The sequence below is a fragment of the Acinonyx jubatus genome, chromosome B1 (genome assembly GCF_027475565.1).
Source record: "Acinonyx jubatus isolate Ajub_Pintada_27869175 chromosome B1, VMU_Ajub_asm_v1.0, whole genome shotgun sequence".
In the NCBI taxonomy this organism is placed as follows: Eukaryota; Metazoa; Chordata; class Mammalia; order Carnivora; family Felidae; genus Acinonyx; species Acinonyx jubatus.
The window spans coordinates 189,093,574-189,107,887 of record NC_069382.1 but is presented as its reverse complement, the minus strand read 5'-3'; the positions used below and the strand labels follow the sequence as shown (position 1 = coordinate 189,107,887).

Genomic DNA, 14,314 nt, shown 5'->3' with positions numbered 1-14,314 from the left:
ACCCACGAACCGTGAGATCATGACCTGAGCCGAAGTCAGACACTTAACCAACTGATCCACCTAGGCGCCCCTGAAAGAACACATCTCCAAAATAATGAAAAGGGCGTAATGGCATTTAGAATAAAAACTAAATACTGATTCAGAGCAAGTGGATGTGGCGGTATTAGAATAAAAATTTCCCGTTGGGAACTTGGGAGAATTTCAGTGGAAATTTTGCACACGAGGGGGATCTGGACGTCCCATGTCTGTTCCTTTCATTTCCTCAATGTGTTCAAATTTTCTGCTCTTGAGATATCATGGTGAAGTTCTAGGTAGTGATTTTGAAAATCAATCACACATTTTTCCCCCTAGATACTGTTGGGCCAGTGACTTCATCTGAATTCTACTGTGTGTTTTTGGGGGGAAGAAGGAAGGGTGTCATTCAAAATCTAGTTTCCACTTACCAAACTCCCATCCACCAGCCATCCATTCAAGAGACATTTACTGGGTACTTATTGTGATCTAGAGCTTATGAAGCTCTGGAAACACAAGACAATCCATCCATGTTCTGGTTGCTGAGTCTAGAGCAGAAGACAGACGAGTGCAGTGACAATTCTTACACAGGACCTACCAAGAGCTAAGCGAGAGACCGTGTGCAAAGAGCTCCAGGAGTAGTGACGAGGGGCAGCTGCCCTGGCTGAGAGTCTCAGAGAGAGAGTCTCAGAGGAGGTGACTGACAAACAAATCTTGAGGGATGAGAAGGAGATGGCCAGGGAATACTGGGAATACTGGATGGGAAGAGAAAGGTAGGAACAGTGTTTCAGGCAGTGAGTCAAGCAAAGTCATACTGCGCCGACTCACGGAGGCAACAAACAACACATTAGGGGAGTGGCCAGTGGTTTATGTGGCGATAGGACGACATGTGAGATGGGGAAAGGATATGGGGCGAGGCTGGGTGGCAGCAGAGGCCTGAGCATGGAGGGCCTTGAGTGCCATGGGAAGACAGCATGGGGAAGCAGAGCAGTCAACCAGTGCATGGGAAACCACAGAGTCCAATTGAAGTCATATGCTGAGACGAATGAGGCAAGGTTTCCTCACGGATATTAGGAGAGAAGGAAATTGGGGGATGACCCAAGTCCTCCGCCAAGGAGGCAATGTGAACTGTAAGCAGACCTACTTGTTCTGGTACCTTCAACAGCTAGGGAGAGGGAGTATACCTTATCCATTCTTGTCAACACCCCACCCCATCCCCTTTTGTTTCTGGCACACAGTAGATGCCACCAAAATGTCTCTTGGTTAGATAATCTGACTTAAAACTTAAAAACAAAACCAGAGGGGTGCCTGAGTGGCTCAGTCGGTTGAGTGTTCAACTTCAACTCTGGTCATGATTACAGCTCGTGAGTTCTAACCCTGCATTGGTCTCCGTGCTAGTGGTGTGGAGCCTGCTTGGGATTCTCTCTCTCTCTCTCTCTCTCTCTCTCTCTCTCTCTCTCAATAAGTAATTAAAAAAAAACAGAGCACCTTAAATACCCAAGGTAGGAGAAAACTGTTCAAGCCAACATCGCCCTGCCCGTGTTGAGCATGCAAGGATCGTCCCCCTCCGTCATGGATGGGAGATGAATGAAAACTGTGCTTGCCACTCATGGCATCTTGGGATTTTGCATCCTCCAGGTCTTGTCTAAGTCCTTATGGACACGATTTCTGTATTGCCCACTCCCATTCTCTTTGTGGAAGAGGAAATGAAATCAACATCAATTATTTCTTTTTCAGTTGGAAAATCAAATTCATTAAAGTCATTCAAATTTAGGAAACTGCATACCGTAAACACTCACGTACAAGAAGTGCTTACGGGAAATTTGAAATGATGGCAATTTCAAACCCTGAGTGAGAAAGGACTTTCACTTTGACGAAATAAAAGGCAAGAGTTAGGAGGAATCGTGTTGTCCTCAGGGGTTCTTCTCAGGAGCTCCAAATCCAGGGGAATCCAATGAACAACTCAACTCTTCCCAGGGACCCTCACGAAAGCACACTTGGCAAATAGGAGATGGGACCTCCACGTACCTCTATCACTGCAGTCCCATGAGGGGGGTGTAATACCCGTTTTCCAGACAAGGAAACTGAGGCTTCGAGAGGTTAAGTAACTTGTCCAGGGTCACACAGCTGGCAAGTGGCTGAGCTCACATACATACTCCTGCCTGCTCCCAACCCACGTGCCAGCATGAGGTGCTCTCCCTGACTGGGCTGTGTTCTTGCTGGAACAAAGCTCTCTCCAGAACTGTGCCACTCAGCTTAGCTATACATTCTGGGTCACAACACCTACCTTGTGCCAGTGCCTAAAACAAACTTAACACTTACATTTCAGCCACGGGAAACTGCCTGGAGTTCCCCAAACCCACTAACTTTCTCCATCTTTCTGTGTTGCCACTTGAGGTAGCCCCTCTGTCCAGTCTACCTGGGACCACCTACCCGCCTTTCAGAATCAATTCAAGGGTCATCTCCTCCGTGAAGGGTTTGAGCCTCCCCTGTCCACCCTCCAACAACCGTTCCCTCCTTTGTGCCTGGACTCAGACCGTAGGATCAAATCCCTCCTCTGCCACCTACCAGCTCTGTGACTCTAAAACATTACTTCTCTGTGCCTCAGTTTCCTCACCTGAAAAACAGGACCAAAAAGAATCCCCAATTCATAAAGTTGTCGTGAGTATTAAGAAAAGACTTCCCGGGCACCTGGGTGACTCAGTCAGTTAAGCATCTGACTCTTAACTGCGGTTCAGGTCATGATCTCATGGTTCACGGGTTCAAGCCTCGCGTCTGACATTGTGGAGCCTGCTTGGGATTTTTCTGTCTTACGCTCTCTCTGCCTCTCTCTGTCTCTCTCTTTAAATAAACATTAAAAAAAAAAAAAGACTTCCTAAAAAGTCCATAGCAAGAGTACCTGCACATACTAAGTGCTCAATAAATGTTGGCTATTACGTTGTTCACTGTACCGAGGACAGATTTCTTGCACAGATCTGGTTTTCTTGTGTATTTAAACATACAGAGATCTCCTTGAAAATTGTGGAGACCTGGTACAAAGACGGTGTCTAATAGTTGCATGCGGAGCAAACAATGAACAATGAACAGCGCATCTGGCAGGAACGACAAGGTTGCACAACCGGGTCTCAGGGACTCAGATGCCACGATCCTATCAGGCTGCTCCCTGCCTCCCTGTGGTTGCTGGACTGGATCTTTTTCTGAAATGCCAGGGGGATGGCAGGACTTGCTGTTTTCCAGCAATTAGGGCAAAGGACACATTGTCGAAATCCTAGCTCCTTCTCCCCACCCATAGGTCTCTGGTTTCCCCACTAGAGGGGTTCTATCACCCTACACAGGGAAACAACCTCCCTCCCCAGGAGTTGGCGACACATTTTGTGAAATGCATCACATAGTTTCCAGGAGTGTCTCCCAGGCAGGAAGCAGTCCCGGCTACTGTGCTGCACCCGCCCCTTCCTCCAGCGACGACAGTCACCCCAATCGACTCTCCACTGTCCCTGACCACCGGCCGCCATGAGACTGATTCGGAATGTCATGGCAGTGAATGACGCTGTTTTGGCGAAGCTAGATGGCTGTAACTGCTTACCTTCTGTGCTGCTTAATTTTGTGACATAAAAGACACAGCATATTGAAATTTAAGATGTCTGGAGTATTTCAAATCTCTAGCCCTTCTTTCCAAAGCAGGATGCACCAATTTAAAAAAAAATTAAAATCTTCTGCTGGTTTAGAAGGCCGTGGATTAATATTTGCCAACACTCGTGTCTGACCTCTTTTTTCTGATCTGGGCGTGGTTTTGGAGCTCCTCATTACCAATCTAAACAATGCCTCGGATGACCCCCTGAAGCCAAAAGCAAGGTCCTGGCTCCTCAGAAGGATGGGGGAGCTCCAGGTTTTGTTTTGTTTTATTTTATTTTATTTTATCTTATTTTATAATTTATTGTCAAATTAGATCTTGAGAAACTTAACAGAAAACCATGGGGGAAGGGAAGGGGGAAAAACAGTTACAAACAGAGAGGGAGGGAAGCAAACCATAAGAGACTCTTAAATACAGAGGACAAACTGAGGGTTGATGGGGGGTGGGGTAGAGGGGAAAACAAGTTTATAAATGAATGCACTTGGTGACTGTTCAGCTGTCTTGTGAATATCAGCTGATAAGAGCACTAGGGAAATCTGGGATCCCACTTCTAATCCGAAAAGAAAAGCTTCGTTTGCCATTCTTAGCAACCACTAACCAGGCCAGGTCTCATCACGGAAGCCAAAAGAGTGTTTTTGGGAACTGAATGTGAGGTTCCGCTCGACCTTGACCTATCAAGTGGTCCACGGCAGCCCCGAGTATTGCTAGGAGGGGTGGCTTCTATCCAGAGACCAGAGGACCCCTCCCTGGGCTCTCATGAATCCTGTGGGTCCTTCTTTGTCAGCATACCTCACTGGAATTGTGGCCAACCACACCCTGCTCGCCTCACCCAGCCCTGGAAGGGGCCACATCTCCACACTGAAGGCCCAGCACCTGGCAAGGCCAGGAAGACAGAGGAGGCTCAATGAATGTGTCCTGAGACAATCAGTAGATGAAGAAGTGATCAAGGGAGTGAAGAAAGGGAGGAATGGAGGCAGGATGGTCAAATAGCTGCCCACCCAGGATGCATGAGCAGAGGAAGTAAAGGAGTGTTAGGCAGACCCAGAGTGGGAGTAAACAGCCAGGTGCCATGTGGATCTCTGTGATTCCAGTAGGAACCACGATGATGGACACATAGTAGGCGTTCAATAAATTATGCCAATGAACAACAACTGGGTGCTTTCTGTCCCTAGACACTGCTCTAGGCCATTTATAGGGATTGTCTTGCTTAACTTGCACATGAAAACCTACAAGGAGCTGGCATTACTTTTGGCAAAGTGGATTAAGGGCCCATGATAGATGTTGACTCCCCTGGCAGGAGAGACATGATCCAGTTCCTGTCAATATCATCATCCTTCATTCTTACTAGAAAAGCAGCAGGACTCTGCATGGAACACCATGGATTCTAGAGCAAGACAGCCTGAGTTCAAGTCCCAGCCCAGCCACTCAGTGGTGTAAAGCTGGGTGACTGAGTTCACTCACTTGCACTCTCTGTGCCTGGCTCTCTTACATGAATGGTGCTTGTGCACATGGGCCATTGTGAAGGCTAGTGAGTCAAGACATGCATGGATGGCGAGAGCATGCTGTAAGTGCTACATTTAAGTGGTAACCTTGGAAACACTGTCCTGTATTGCCCAAACCCCCACATGTTTTCTTGTATCACTGTTGGGAGAGGGGTTGGTACCAGTCTCCCTCAATTTGCAAATATGGTCTTCTCAGTCTCTGTGGGTTAAAATCAGAGAACCACAGAACGTGGGAGCCAGGTGGGTCTTGTTGACCCCAAAGTGAAGGTCACCATTTTACTGATGATAACAGGAGGAGCTAGGGAAAGGGGAGGAAGAGAATTTAGCATTTATTGATTTGCATTAAATGCAGCTAAAAGACTTAATAAAGAATCTGTCCAGATTTCACCAGAGAGTCAGTGACCAAGTCTAGAATAGAATCTAAAATCCCAGACTCCTCTGTGGAGTCTGTTGAGGACACAGAGTATGGAACTTCTTTCTCTGCCTGAGAAGAGGCATCTTCAGATAGTTTAAACTAAATCTCTCATGGTCTCTAGCATGATGAAATGCCTAGCAGTGGAGAACAGCCTTCTGAATTCCTATGGCTAGAACATGCCAGAGACCCCCATTTCCCCAGTCCTTGCTACTCACTTCTATTGTTCCGGTGGCCCCTTGGGGGCAATTCTAAATACAGAGCCTAGAGATTTGGAAAAACCTAGTTCCAGCTACCCTGGCTGGGGTCACTTGCCTATCCACCCATCCTCCTGGGCAGACCCTGGATTCCTCCTGAGCAGGGACCACAGGACTATTTACTGGAGAACAACCCAGTTCAGGGCTGCCAAAATGGTGGTGGTGTTGGAACAAAGTAGGGTGGTGGGCAGCAAAGCTGACCCAGCTCTTTTCTTGTCTGGATTTGGCTTTGGGGCATCTAGGCTGGATGGAAAAGGGCTCTTCTCCCTCTACTCAGATGGGGGACACAACCATACTCATGGTTGATCCTTCCGGAGGCTTCTGGCCTGGCAGCCTGAGTAGCCAGTTGCTCCAAGACCTGGCTCCCAAGTTACTCTCCCTCCTGACTCTCTTGGCTTCTCACTCCTTGTCCCAGCATCATTAAACTGCTTGGAATTCCATCCCCTAACCCATCATGCTCCTTCTTTTCCCTCTGATGGGAGTGTCTTTCCTCCCCTTCCTCTTGTTTGCCTTTGTTCATTCTTTCATACTCAAGTCAGGCACCATCTCCTCCATAAAGCTTCTCTGATGTAGTCTTCTGAGAGGTCTCCCTTCTGCACTCCCATTTTTCCACTTGGAGCTGTTGGTCATGGCATTTACCATTTTGTATATAATGTTCTCTCTATGAATCTAGCCTTCATAGGAGTGGGTTTCTTCATGGCAGGTGCCATGACTTTCGTCTCTGAATCTTCACTGTCTAGCCCAGGGTGTGGCCCATGGCACTGAGTGCATGACTTGGAAGCATTTATTCAAATCATTGTTAATTCACAGAAGAGAAAGTCTAGCCAAAACATTTCAACATTTCCACATATGCAAAATGATTGTGTATAGAGGGTTGTGAATTCAAAACAAAATTCTCAAACCTACACAGCACTCAGGAATAAAGAAACAACAGCATGAACTCCATGATGGGGTGGGGGCCTGAAGAAGTGGCTGCAAGTGACAATGATGGAACTCAGAAACAAAGGAATGTGGAATGTGGCCGTGCCTTCTTGTGGAGTTTGGAGGACAATGCTTGCCTTATGACGGAAATCATATTCTCTACCTGCAACATGGCGACCGCAATTCTACATTACACACCACTGTGACATATGTTACCCTTTTAGACCAAATATGGAAGCTAGAATTATTATGTAGGCAGAGAATCTTGCCTAACCCTTAATTTTTAAAAATAAAAACTGACTTCATATCCGACCCAAAAAATCTGTTACGTGTTACCCAGAGAGTTCTTAGGAAGACTTAGAAATAAATGTATGTGTTACACCGTTGGGCTGCCCTCTTTCTGGAGGCACACAGAGTCTCCTCAGAGACACTCCTTGGGTGGAGATGCAGAGGCAGTGAACGCAACAATAGTACATTCGAAACCCGAGACAACCACAAGGGGCATAGCGCCCAAACATTTGATGAGCAGACATTGCTAGCCTTTGAATAATGAATTCCAAGAGTCATACAGAGAGAGGGAGTTCAATCCTGATGATGTCTAAGTTTGCTGTTTTGTTAATTAAACCCCATCCCCCATTGGACGGACACACACACACACACACACACACGCACTGTGGCGTAAGACAGCATACATATTATGCTATATTGCCTCATTTTAACTCCTTGATTCAAGATACATATAAATCTCTAAAGCACTTTTCAAATTCATCAGGAAATGTAATCATCCCATTGGTCTTACCCTGAGGTAGTTGAGGGTGAAATTTGTTAGTCCCATCCTGGTGATGTTTTTGGATAGCTGATCCAGGACCTGAGGATCTTGTGCCTAAAACAGGAAAAGAAAATCGTATTTTTTTATCTCTGCATCATGGTGCCAGGAAAGTCTCGGATTCTACTACAGTTGCTAAGAAATGAAATCTTGACGCTGTTGGTTTTTCTCAGAGGGGAGGTTGCTGGAGACAATTTAATTTACATTTTGAAGACACTTGAATATAATGGCTCAAGAACATTTTTGGATCAATGGTGCAAGATCTATGGCCAGTAGAACCAAAATGAGTCAGACAAGCTTTCAGTCCTTGGGAGAAATAGCTTTACTTCCTTCCACCAGTGAGACGCCACGTGTCTTCAGGAGGAGGGTCATTAAGCCAGGACACTTTCAAGTCTTTGGCACTAGCCAGAAAAGGCAGGGCCCCTGGGTTTGGTAGAGCCATGCTTTAGGACTGGCCTTTGTTTTGTGTTGTGGTAGTGTTGTTTTTAACAGCTTGGAGTCCAAGACTATATTTGAAAACTTTGCCATTTCTACCAAATGGCAATATGTATATATTACCACATATACCATACATATATATATACGTATACACACACACACACACACACACACACATATATATATACATATATGTATATGTATATATATATATTTAAGAATTCTAACTTTCCTCCCCATTAAGCTGAGGCTAGCAATAGATGTTCTCAACAATTTCACCCTGCACATCCTCCAGGACTGTAAGGGGAAGCATCACATTTTCCAAAATATCCGCCACGTGTATAAGAGCAATGTGGCATTCCATAGGCTACCCCAGTGTTCTGTTGGGCTAGAAAAAAAAGAAAGTTCTTTTGGATTGCATTGTAAAGTGAGTCTCTTGGTTGATGCTCTTTCTTTCGGTTTGTCTTTTCTTCTTTCTTAACTGGTAGAAACAAATTGGAATGAAAGAGAGACTCAAGTAAGCACCCTTTTGTCTTCCTGCCTGCAGTCATGAGACGATCTAGGTTGTTCTAAAACTTTAATTTATTCTTTCCTGTACTTAATTCTCCTCATAGTCACACAACCACTTGGCGTTGTGTATATCAGTAAAAAAAAACAGATGTCAGCAAAAAGAGAGCTGGTCACTTCTCATGTCAATTTCTGGAAAGGGCGTCCTCTGTGAATATGGAGCCAGTATTTATGGAACCCCTTTCATGAGCCAAGAAAGGTGGTTCTCTAGATATTCTTTAGTCATGACCGACATCAAGGAGCTTCCTTTGCACAAGGAGGACAGGATAATAATAAATGAATGGAACTATGTTGCTGCTGCTGTTAAAAGCCAGTCACCACTACTTGAAGAGGACCTACTGTGTGCCAGGCACTGTTTTATGCCCTTTACGTGCATTAACTCTTAATCCTCATACCAATCAATCCTCTGAGGCAGACTCTATTACTGTATCCATTTTACAGATGAATATCTGGAAGCACAGAGATGCCATGCCACTTGCCCAAGGTCACACAGGAACAGGGATACACCTATGTGGTCTCATTTTAGGGCCCAGGCTCCCGACCACTAACCTCTGCTATCTTTCTGTCTATTCTGAAAACAATAAGAGTGACAACTCCAAGCTGCTTCAAGGGGAGCAAAGGATGTGAACTGGGCTTTGAAAGTTGAGAAGAAGTTGGGGATACGGATATGAGGGAAGATAGGAGCAGGGGAGTTGGGCGCCACAGCAGAAAGTGCAAGGTCAGTGAAAAAGGTAGAGATTGGGTTAACCAGTCGGGAGGAGAGGGTCGAGGACAAAAGCCTGGGGACACAGACTGGAATTGGATGGTCGGGAGACAGATAGCTTATCAACCTGGGTTCTGGAGTCAGTACCAGCTGAGTTGAAATCTTGATTTCCCACTTTCGGGCTGAGAAGTATGGAGTAACTTATCAAGCCTGAGCCTCAGTTTCCTCACTTCTAAAGCAGGGAGAGTGATAAGGCACCTCTCTGGGTCACTGGGAGGATTAAATATAATGTGTACAATACTTAGCACAAGGCCTGGCATAGCAAACAGCCAGTAAATACTAGCTACTGTTATTGTATTCTCTTTTGATTGTACAGGGTCTTAAAAATCAGGCTCATTAAGTCTGATTTTGCTCCAAAGCTTTTTCACAGAAACTGCTGCATCATGCATTCTGGAAGAGGGATTTATTTAGTCGATGCCTTTGACGCCTTCTTCAGGGACTGCACTCAGCTAGCTCTTAGCAAGTCTTACCCCTCACACACATCCCCAACTTGGCATTGAATCTGGCCTTGCACCTAGTTGGTGCTCAATAAATTTGTCGTGGTTCATGGTCGAATGAAACCGAGAGAATCCCAAATCGTCTGCTTCACTCCAACACCATGGTTAGGAGGGACGTTGACACAGATGTGAGGTACATGAGCCCCACGTCTTGTCAGCTGGTTCTAATCAAGACTGGAAACTGTTTTTCTTACTTCTTGTTTTATTTCTTTCCCCAGTTATACATAACAGGTTTAATAGCCCAGGCAGAGCAATACTTGATAATGACTCCATGGAATTTAAGAAAAGTACAAACTGTTTATTGCGGTAACCCCAGTTTGGAGTTTAAAATAGTAAAGTATCAAAAAAAAAACTCACAACGCACCAAACTCACAAACAAAGGAGAGGGAAAAGGGCCTGTGGAATAAAATGGTTGAGGGAAAAGCTCAAAATTGAGAGTTCATTGCCCAGCTTGTGAAGATTGTTGCATTCTTTACAGAGAGAGAACCGGACTTTTTCTCGTTGAAGAAATGAGGGGGTAAAAGAAAAGACAGTAAAATAGTGATGAAATTACTTACGTGCATGGCTAGAATGCTCCTTGGGACTAACTCTCTGTATTGTCTAATGGTAAAGTGCCATGTTTTTATTCTCATGAGATCATCAAAGGTGAACTCCAAGATCAGTCTGCCTTCTGTACATACCTAGAAGCGACAAACATCACACTCATTGGCTGTGCACCTTGTGAATGCCACATTTTTGTAACTCACACGTCAGCTACTCAGCGGGGTCTCCCTGACTGTCCTTGGGCAGCACTGTATCTTAGTAAGGATGTGACACAAGTGCTTTATCCACAGCACAGTGAGGCAAGTGTGAGCCCTAGAATCCGTGGGTCCTGAAGACGGCACAGTTGCTCGCTAGCCATGATTTACTAGTAACTTTACTGGTTGCCACGAAACTCTATGAGCCTCTGTTTCTTCATTTGCACGTAGGGGACCAAAACCCACATTATTGTAATATTATGTCAAAAGTGTGTACCTGCGAAAATAATACCCTCCCCACCTCCTTTTACTTCTGTTGTCATCATCTTTCTACCATCAGAGCTTGAAATCTTGTTCTAATCGTGGTTGCCCTACTCTGGGAGGAAGTATCTGCTAAAATTATTTATGCTTACGTGTGACTTACTACAAGGTTACCCAATCAGAGGAAGTTTTCATTTTTAGAGACAAATTCCAGGCATGTTTAGAGTGTATTCCTTCAATCACATGCTATGAACAGTGACAAATTTTGCTTGCATAGAGGCATGCTCTCTTTCGAGGAAAAATTATATTATTAATGAAACATAGAATTTGTGAGGCTCTCTTGGGGCCTCTGGCTGGCTCAGTTGGTGGAGTGCGTGACTCTTGATCTTGGGGTCATCGGTTTGAACCCCATGCTGGGTGTAGAGATTACTTAAAAATAAAATCTTAAAAAAAAAGAATTTGTGAGGCTCTCTTCCGTGATGCAGTGATCTTTGACAGGGTAGTCATTTTTTTTTCTTCTTTTGATATTCAGATCAGTTTTAGCATGTAGTTCCTATTTTATTTACCTATTTTGTTTCACCGTTAATGACTTTGAAATAGAAAATACTAGGTAGTCAGACACCATTGATCCCACTGATCCAACTTCAGCTAAAAAATAGTGGCAGTGTATGTGTTCAGTTTACATAATTACAACTGCTTATTCAGTTCGTCTTTGCTTTAGAGCAGGTGGAGGCTTTGATATCAAAGTCCTAGATTCACATCCCAACTCTACTTTGTACTTGTTTTGGAACTCTGAGACAACTGAATACATCCCCCGCGTTCCAGTTTCCTCCTCTGTGAAATGACAATAATACTAACCTTACTTCGGGTTGCTGGGGAAATGTATGATAATATTGTGTGTGTCGATTGCCCAGTATTACACTTGGCACACAGGAGGATGATAGCAAATGATAGCTCTAAAGATAAAAGAAACACAACCAAAGAACCCTGGACTGGTGGTTGTCATAAAGTGCTCTCTGAGATCTAGGGATCCATGGAGGCGTCTCAGGGGCTCTGCTGGGAAGAGTTCGGCCTCCTTCTAGACCATGTGATCTCCACCCATTTTTTCAATTCAACCAGAACAGCTTCAGTTCTACTGTTTCAATATATTGGACTTCTGCTCAAGCTTTTTTGGAGAAAGCTTTCCTATGCTAAGAACAAACATATAAAACTTTGGAAGCCACTGCACTACACAATTTTTAAAAATCATAAATAACAATTCATTCAACAAGGGGCATGCTCCTTCTGAAAACTATAGTCCCTGAAGATAATTAGCAATTTACCTAACTTTTTATGAGATGTTAACAATCATTTCTCCCTTTGGGAATCTAATACGAAAGGCCGCCATTCATTGAGTTCCAACTATGTCCTAGGCACTGGGTTAGGTGCTTTCTATTTACTCTAATTTAAGGTAATTTTTTTTTTTAAACGAACTAACAACCACTACAAAGAGAATTAGTAACATGTGTTGATAGGGCACTACTTAAGAAAGATGCTATTGTCATGTGCCATTTTCATTTTTTCAAAAGTCTCAGGACTGTGGGATGATTATTGATGACGTGGGTGAAGACCTCTAACTGAGATGCTACTAGCAGAATCTGCGGGTAATTTCTGGCATTTAAGGCACTTTGCCCCAAAACTGCTCAAAAGAATGGTCTTCAGGGCTTCCTTCTGACATCTTAGCCATGATAGTTGTGTACTCTGAAACGGGAAGACTTTCATGGCCCCAAACCACTCCTCTAGAACACCCTTAGCACTGGAATTAATTCACCAAGGGTTGCAGGGAGATTAAGTTACACAATTCCCCCTGGGGTGTTAGTAGGACAGAAGCCACCTGCATTGAAAGCTTTCACAAAAGGGAGGTGACCGCAGCCAGCCCGTGACAGTTGAAATATCCTGACAGTAGAGGACAGGGATATTTGGATGCTACACCTTTTTAAAGAAAGGGTATTGTTAGGTGTTTAAACAAATATTAGCCCAGTTAAATCTCATGCTTTTTTTTATTATCTAATCTATTTGTTTTGTGTTTATTAACCACAAACTCAGGGCAGACGTAGGTTCTGGCTTACTTCTACTGGAACAGAATTTCATAATGAGAAGGTATGGATGTAGTCCTTCTGATGAATTACTCAATTGTAGCATCTGTAAGGTCAAGTAAAATTGTGTTCTCTGTTTACTGTGACATAGCAAACCAGTTGAGGACCCTTATTGCTATCAAACCGTCCTGGGTCTACAAAAGGGGAAACTGTAATAAGCCTTGGGCTCCTCCTTTGTCAGCCAAAGCCAAGAAATCAGCTTTCTCCCAAGCAGGTCACGTGCAAGAGAGGAATCCTTGAAAGTGGATCCACGTTGACTGTTTTGGATGTTTTTCCTGAAGGAAAATTCAGTGACTTCCTTGAATGGAAGAATGGAGAAGAATTTGGTCACTGTTGGTCTCCCCCAAGTAGTGATACCATGGCCTTCTCCCAAGCCCTATTCAGCCTCACTGCCTCCTGCCCCCGTCATGGCAGTTGAAGGCTTTGTGATTTATTTCATATGCAACAATCAGCAAATGGAATAAAGGCACCTAAGCGGGGGGGGAATATATATATATATTCCTTGTTTGGAAATGGTAAAAAACAGACATAGCTTTTAAAGGGGAATTAATATTTTCTCTTTCCAGAAAAATTCTGTGCATTGCTCTTAATCAATACAATTAACGTAGCTTTTATCTAAAGTTGGCCTTTTTTTTTAAAGCTGCCTTTCACTTGGAATCCAAAATCAAAAGGGTCCCCAATTAAGAAAACATTTTCTGTTGTGCTGAATTCATGTTACCGTACTGTGAGCTCTGACATTTTGTTTCTGTGGTAACCAAAATCAGCTGATTAGTTGGCATGGCAACAGAAAAGATGTAATCCCAGCAGACACGCTCTAATCAATGCCCCCAGCACAGATGGTCTCCGGAGGATCAACAAGAAAGAGGCTGGCAGGCATTCAGCGGATCACGTGCTAGCTTGAGACTAGGCCAGGAACAAGAGAACTAAAAAAGAACATTTCTCAAACTAACCGGTAGCTTTTTAACCCTTTTCTTTCTTTGGCTAATTGCGAAGCAATGTTGACCATGCCACTGCACAATACAGTGACTTTCATAGAGCTGTTACGAAAAGAAAATGTGCTTTTCAGGTAGAAGTGTTTACTTAATTTTCTCAGTCTTTATGCATGAAATACTGCTTTCAAATTAACAAGCACACAAAGCTCATTGTATTTTATGTAGAGATACTGTATCTGTAAATGCATATTGAAATGCATATATATACATATATTAGGGCAATATGATCGTTGATATTATAATAATTTGATTGGAGTTGGGCTAAGAGTAGAAATGTATAAATCCTGGAGGATGATGTTGTAGACAGGCTAAGATAAGAATGATGTCAAAGACATGAATGAGTGTTCATCTAGGAAAAGTGGC

The 14,314-nt window shown here is 44.0% G+C and overlaps 1 protein-coding gene across 11 annotated transcripts in view; it reads right to left on the bottom strand.

Annotated features, from left to right (window-relative positions):
- The window catches only part of LDB2 (LIM domain binding 2), a 380,642-nt gene that overhangs the window by 66,768 nt on the left and 299,560 nt on the right, over positions 1-14,314 (bottom strand). For all 11 annotated transcript variants that reach the window (XM_027041809.2, XM_027041719.2, XM_027041654.2 and 8 more), the window contains exons 4-5: positions 10,384-10,506; positions 7,535-7,618 (exon numbers count right to left, since the gene is read on the bottom strand). In XM_027041809.2, coding sequence (XP_026897610.1) covers positions 7,535-7,618; positions 10,384-10,506 — 207 coding nt within the window. The remainder of the gene's footprint in view (positions 1-7,534; positions 7,619-10,383; positions 10,507-14,314) is intronic.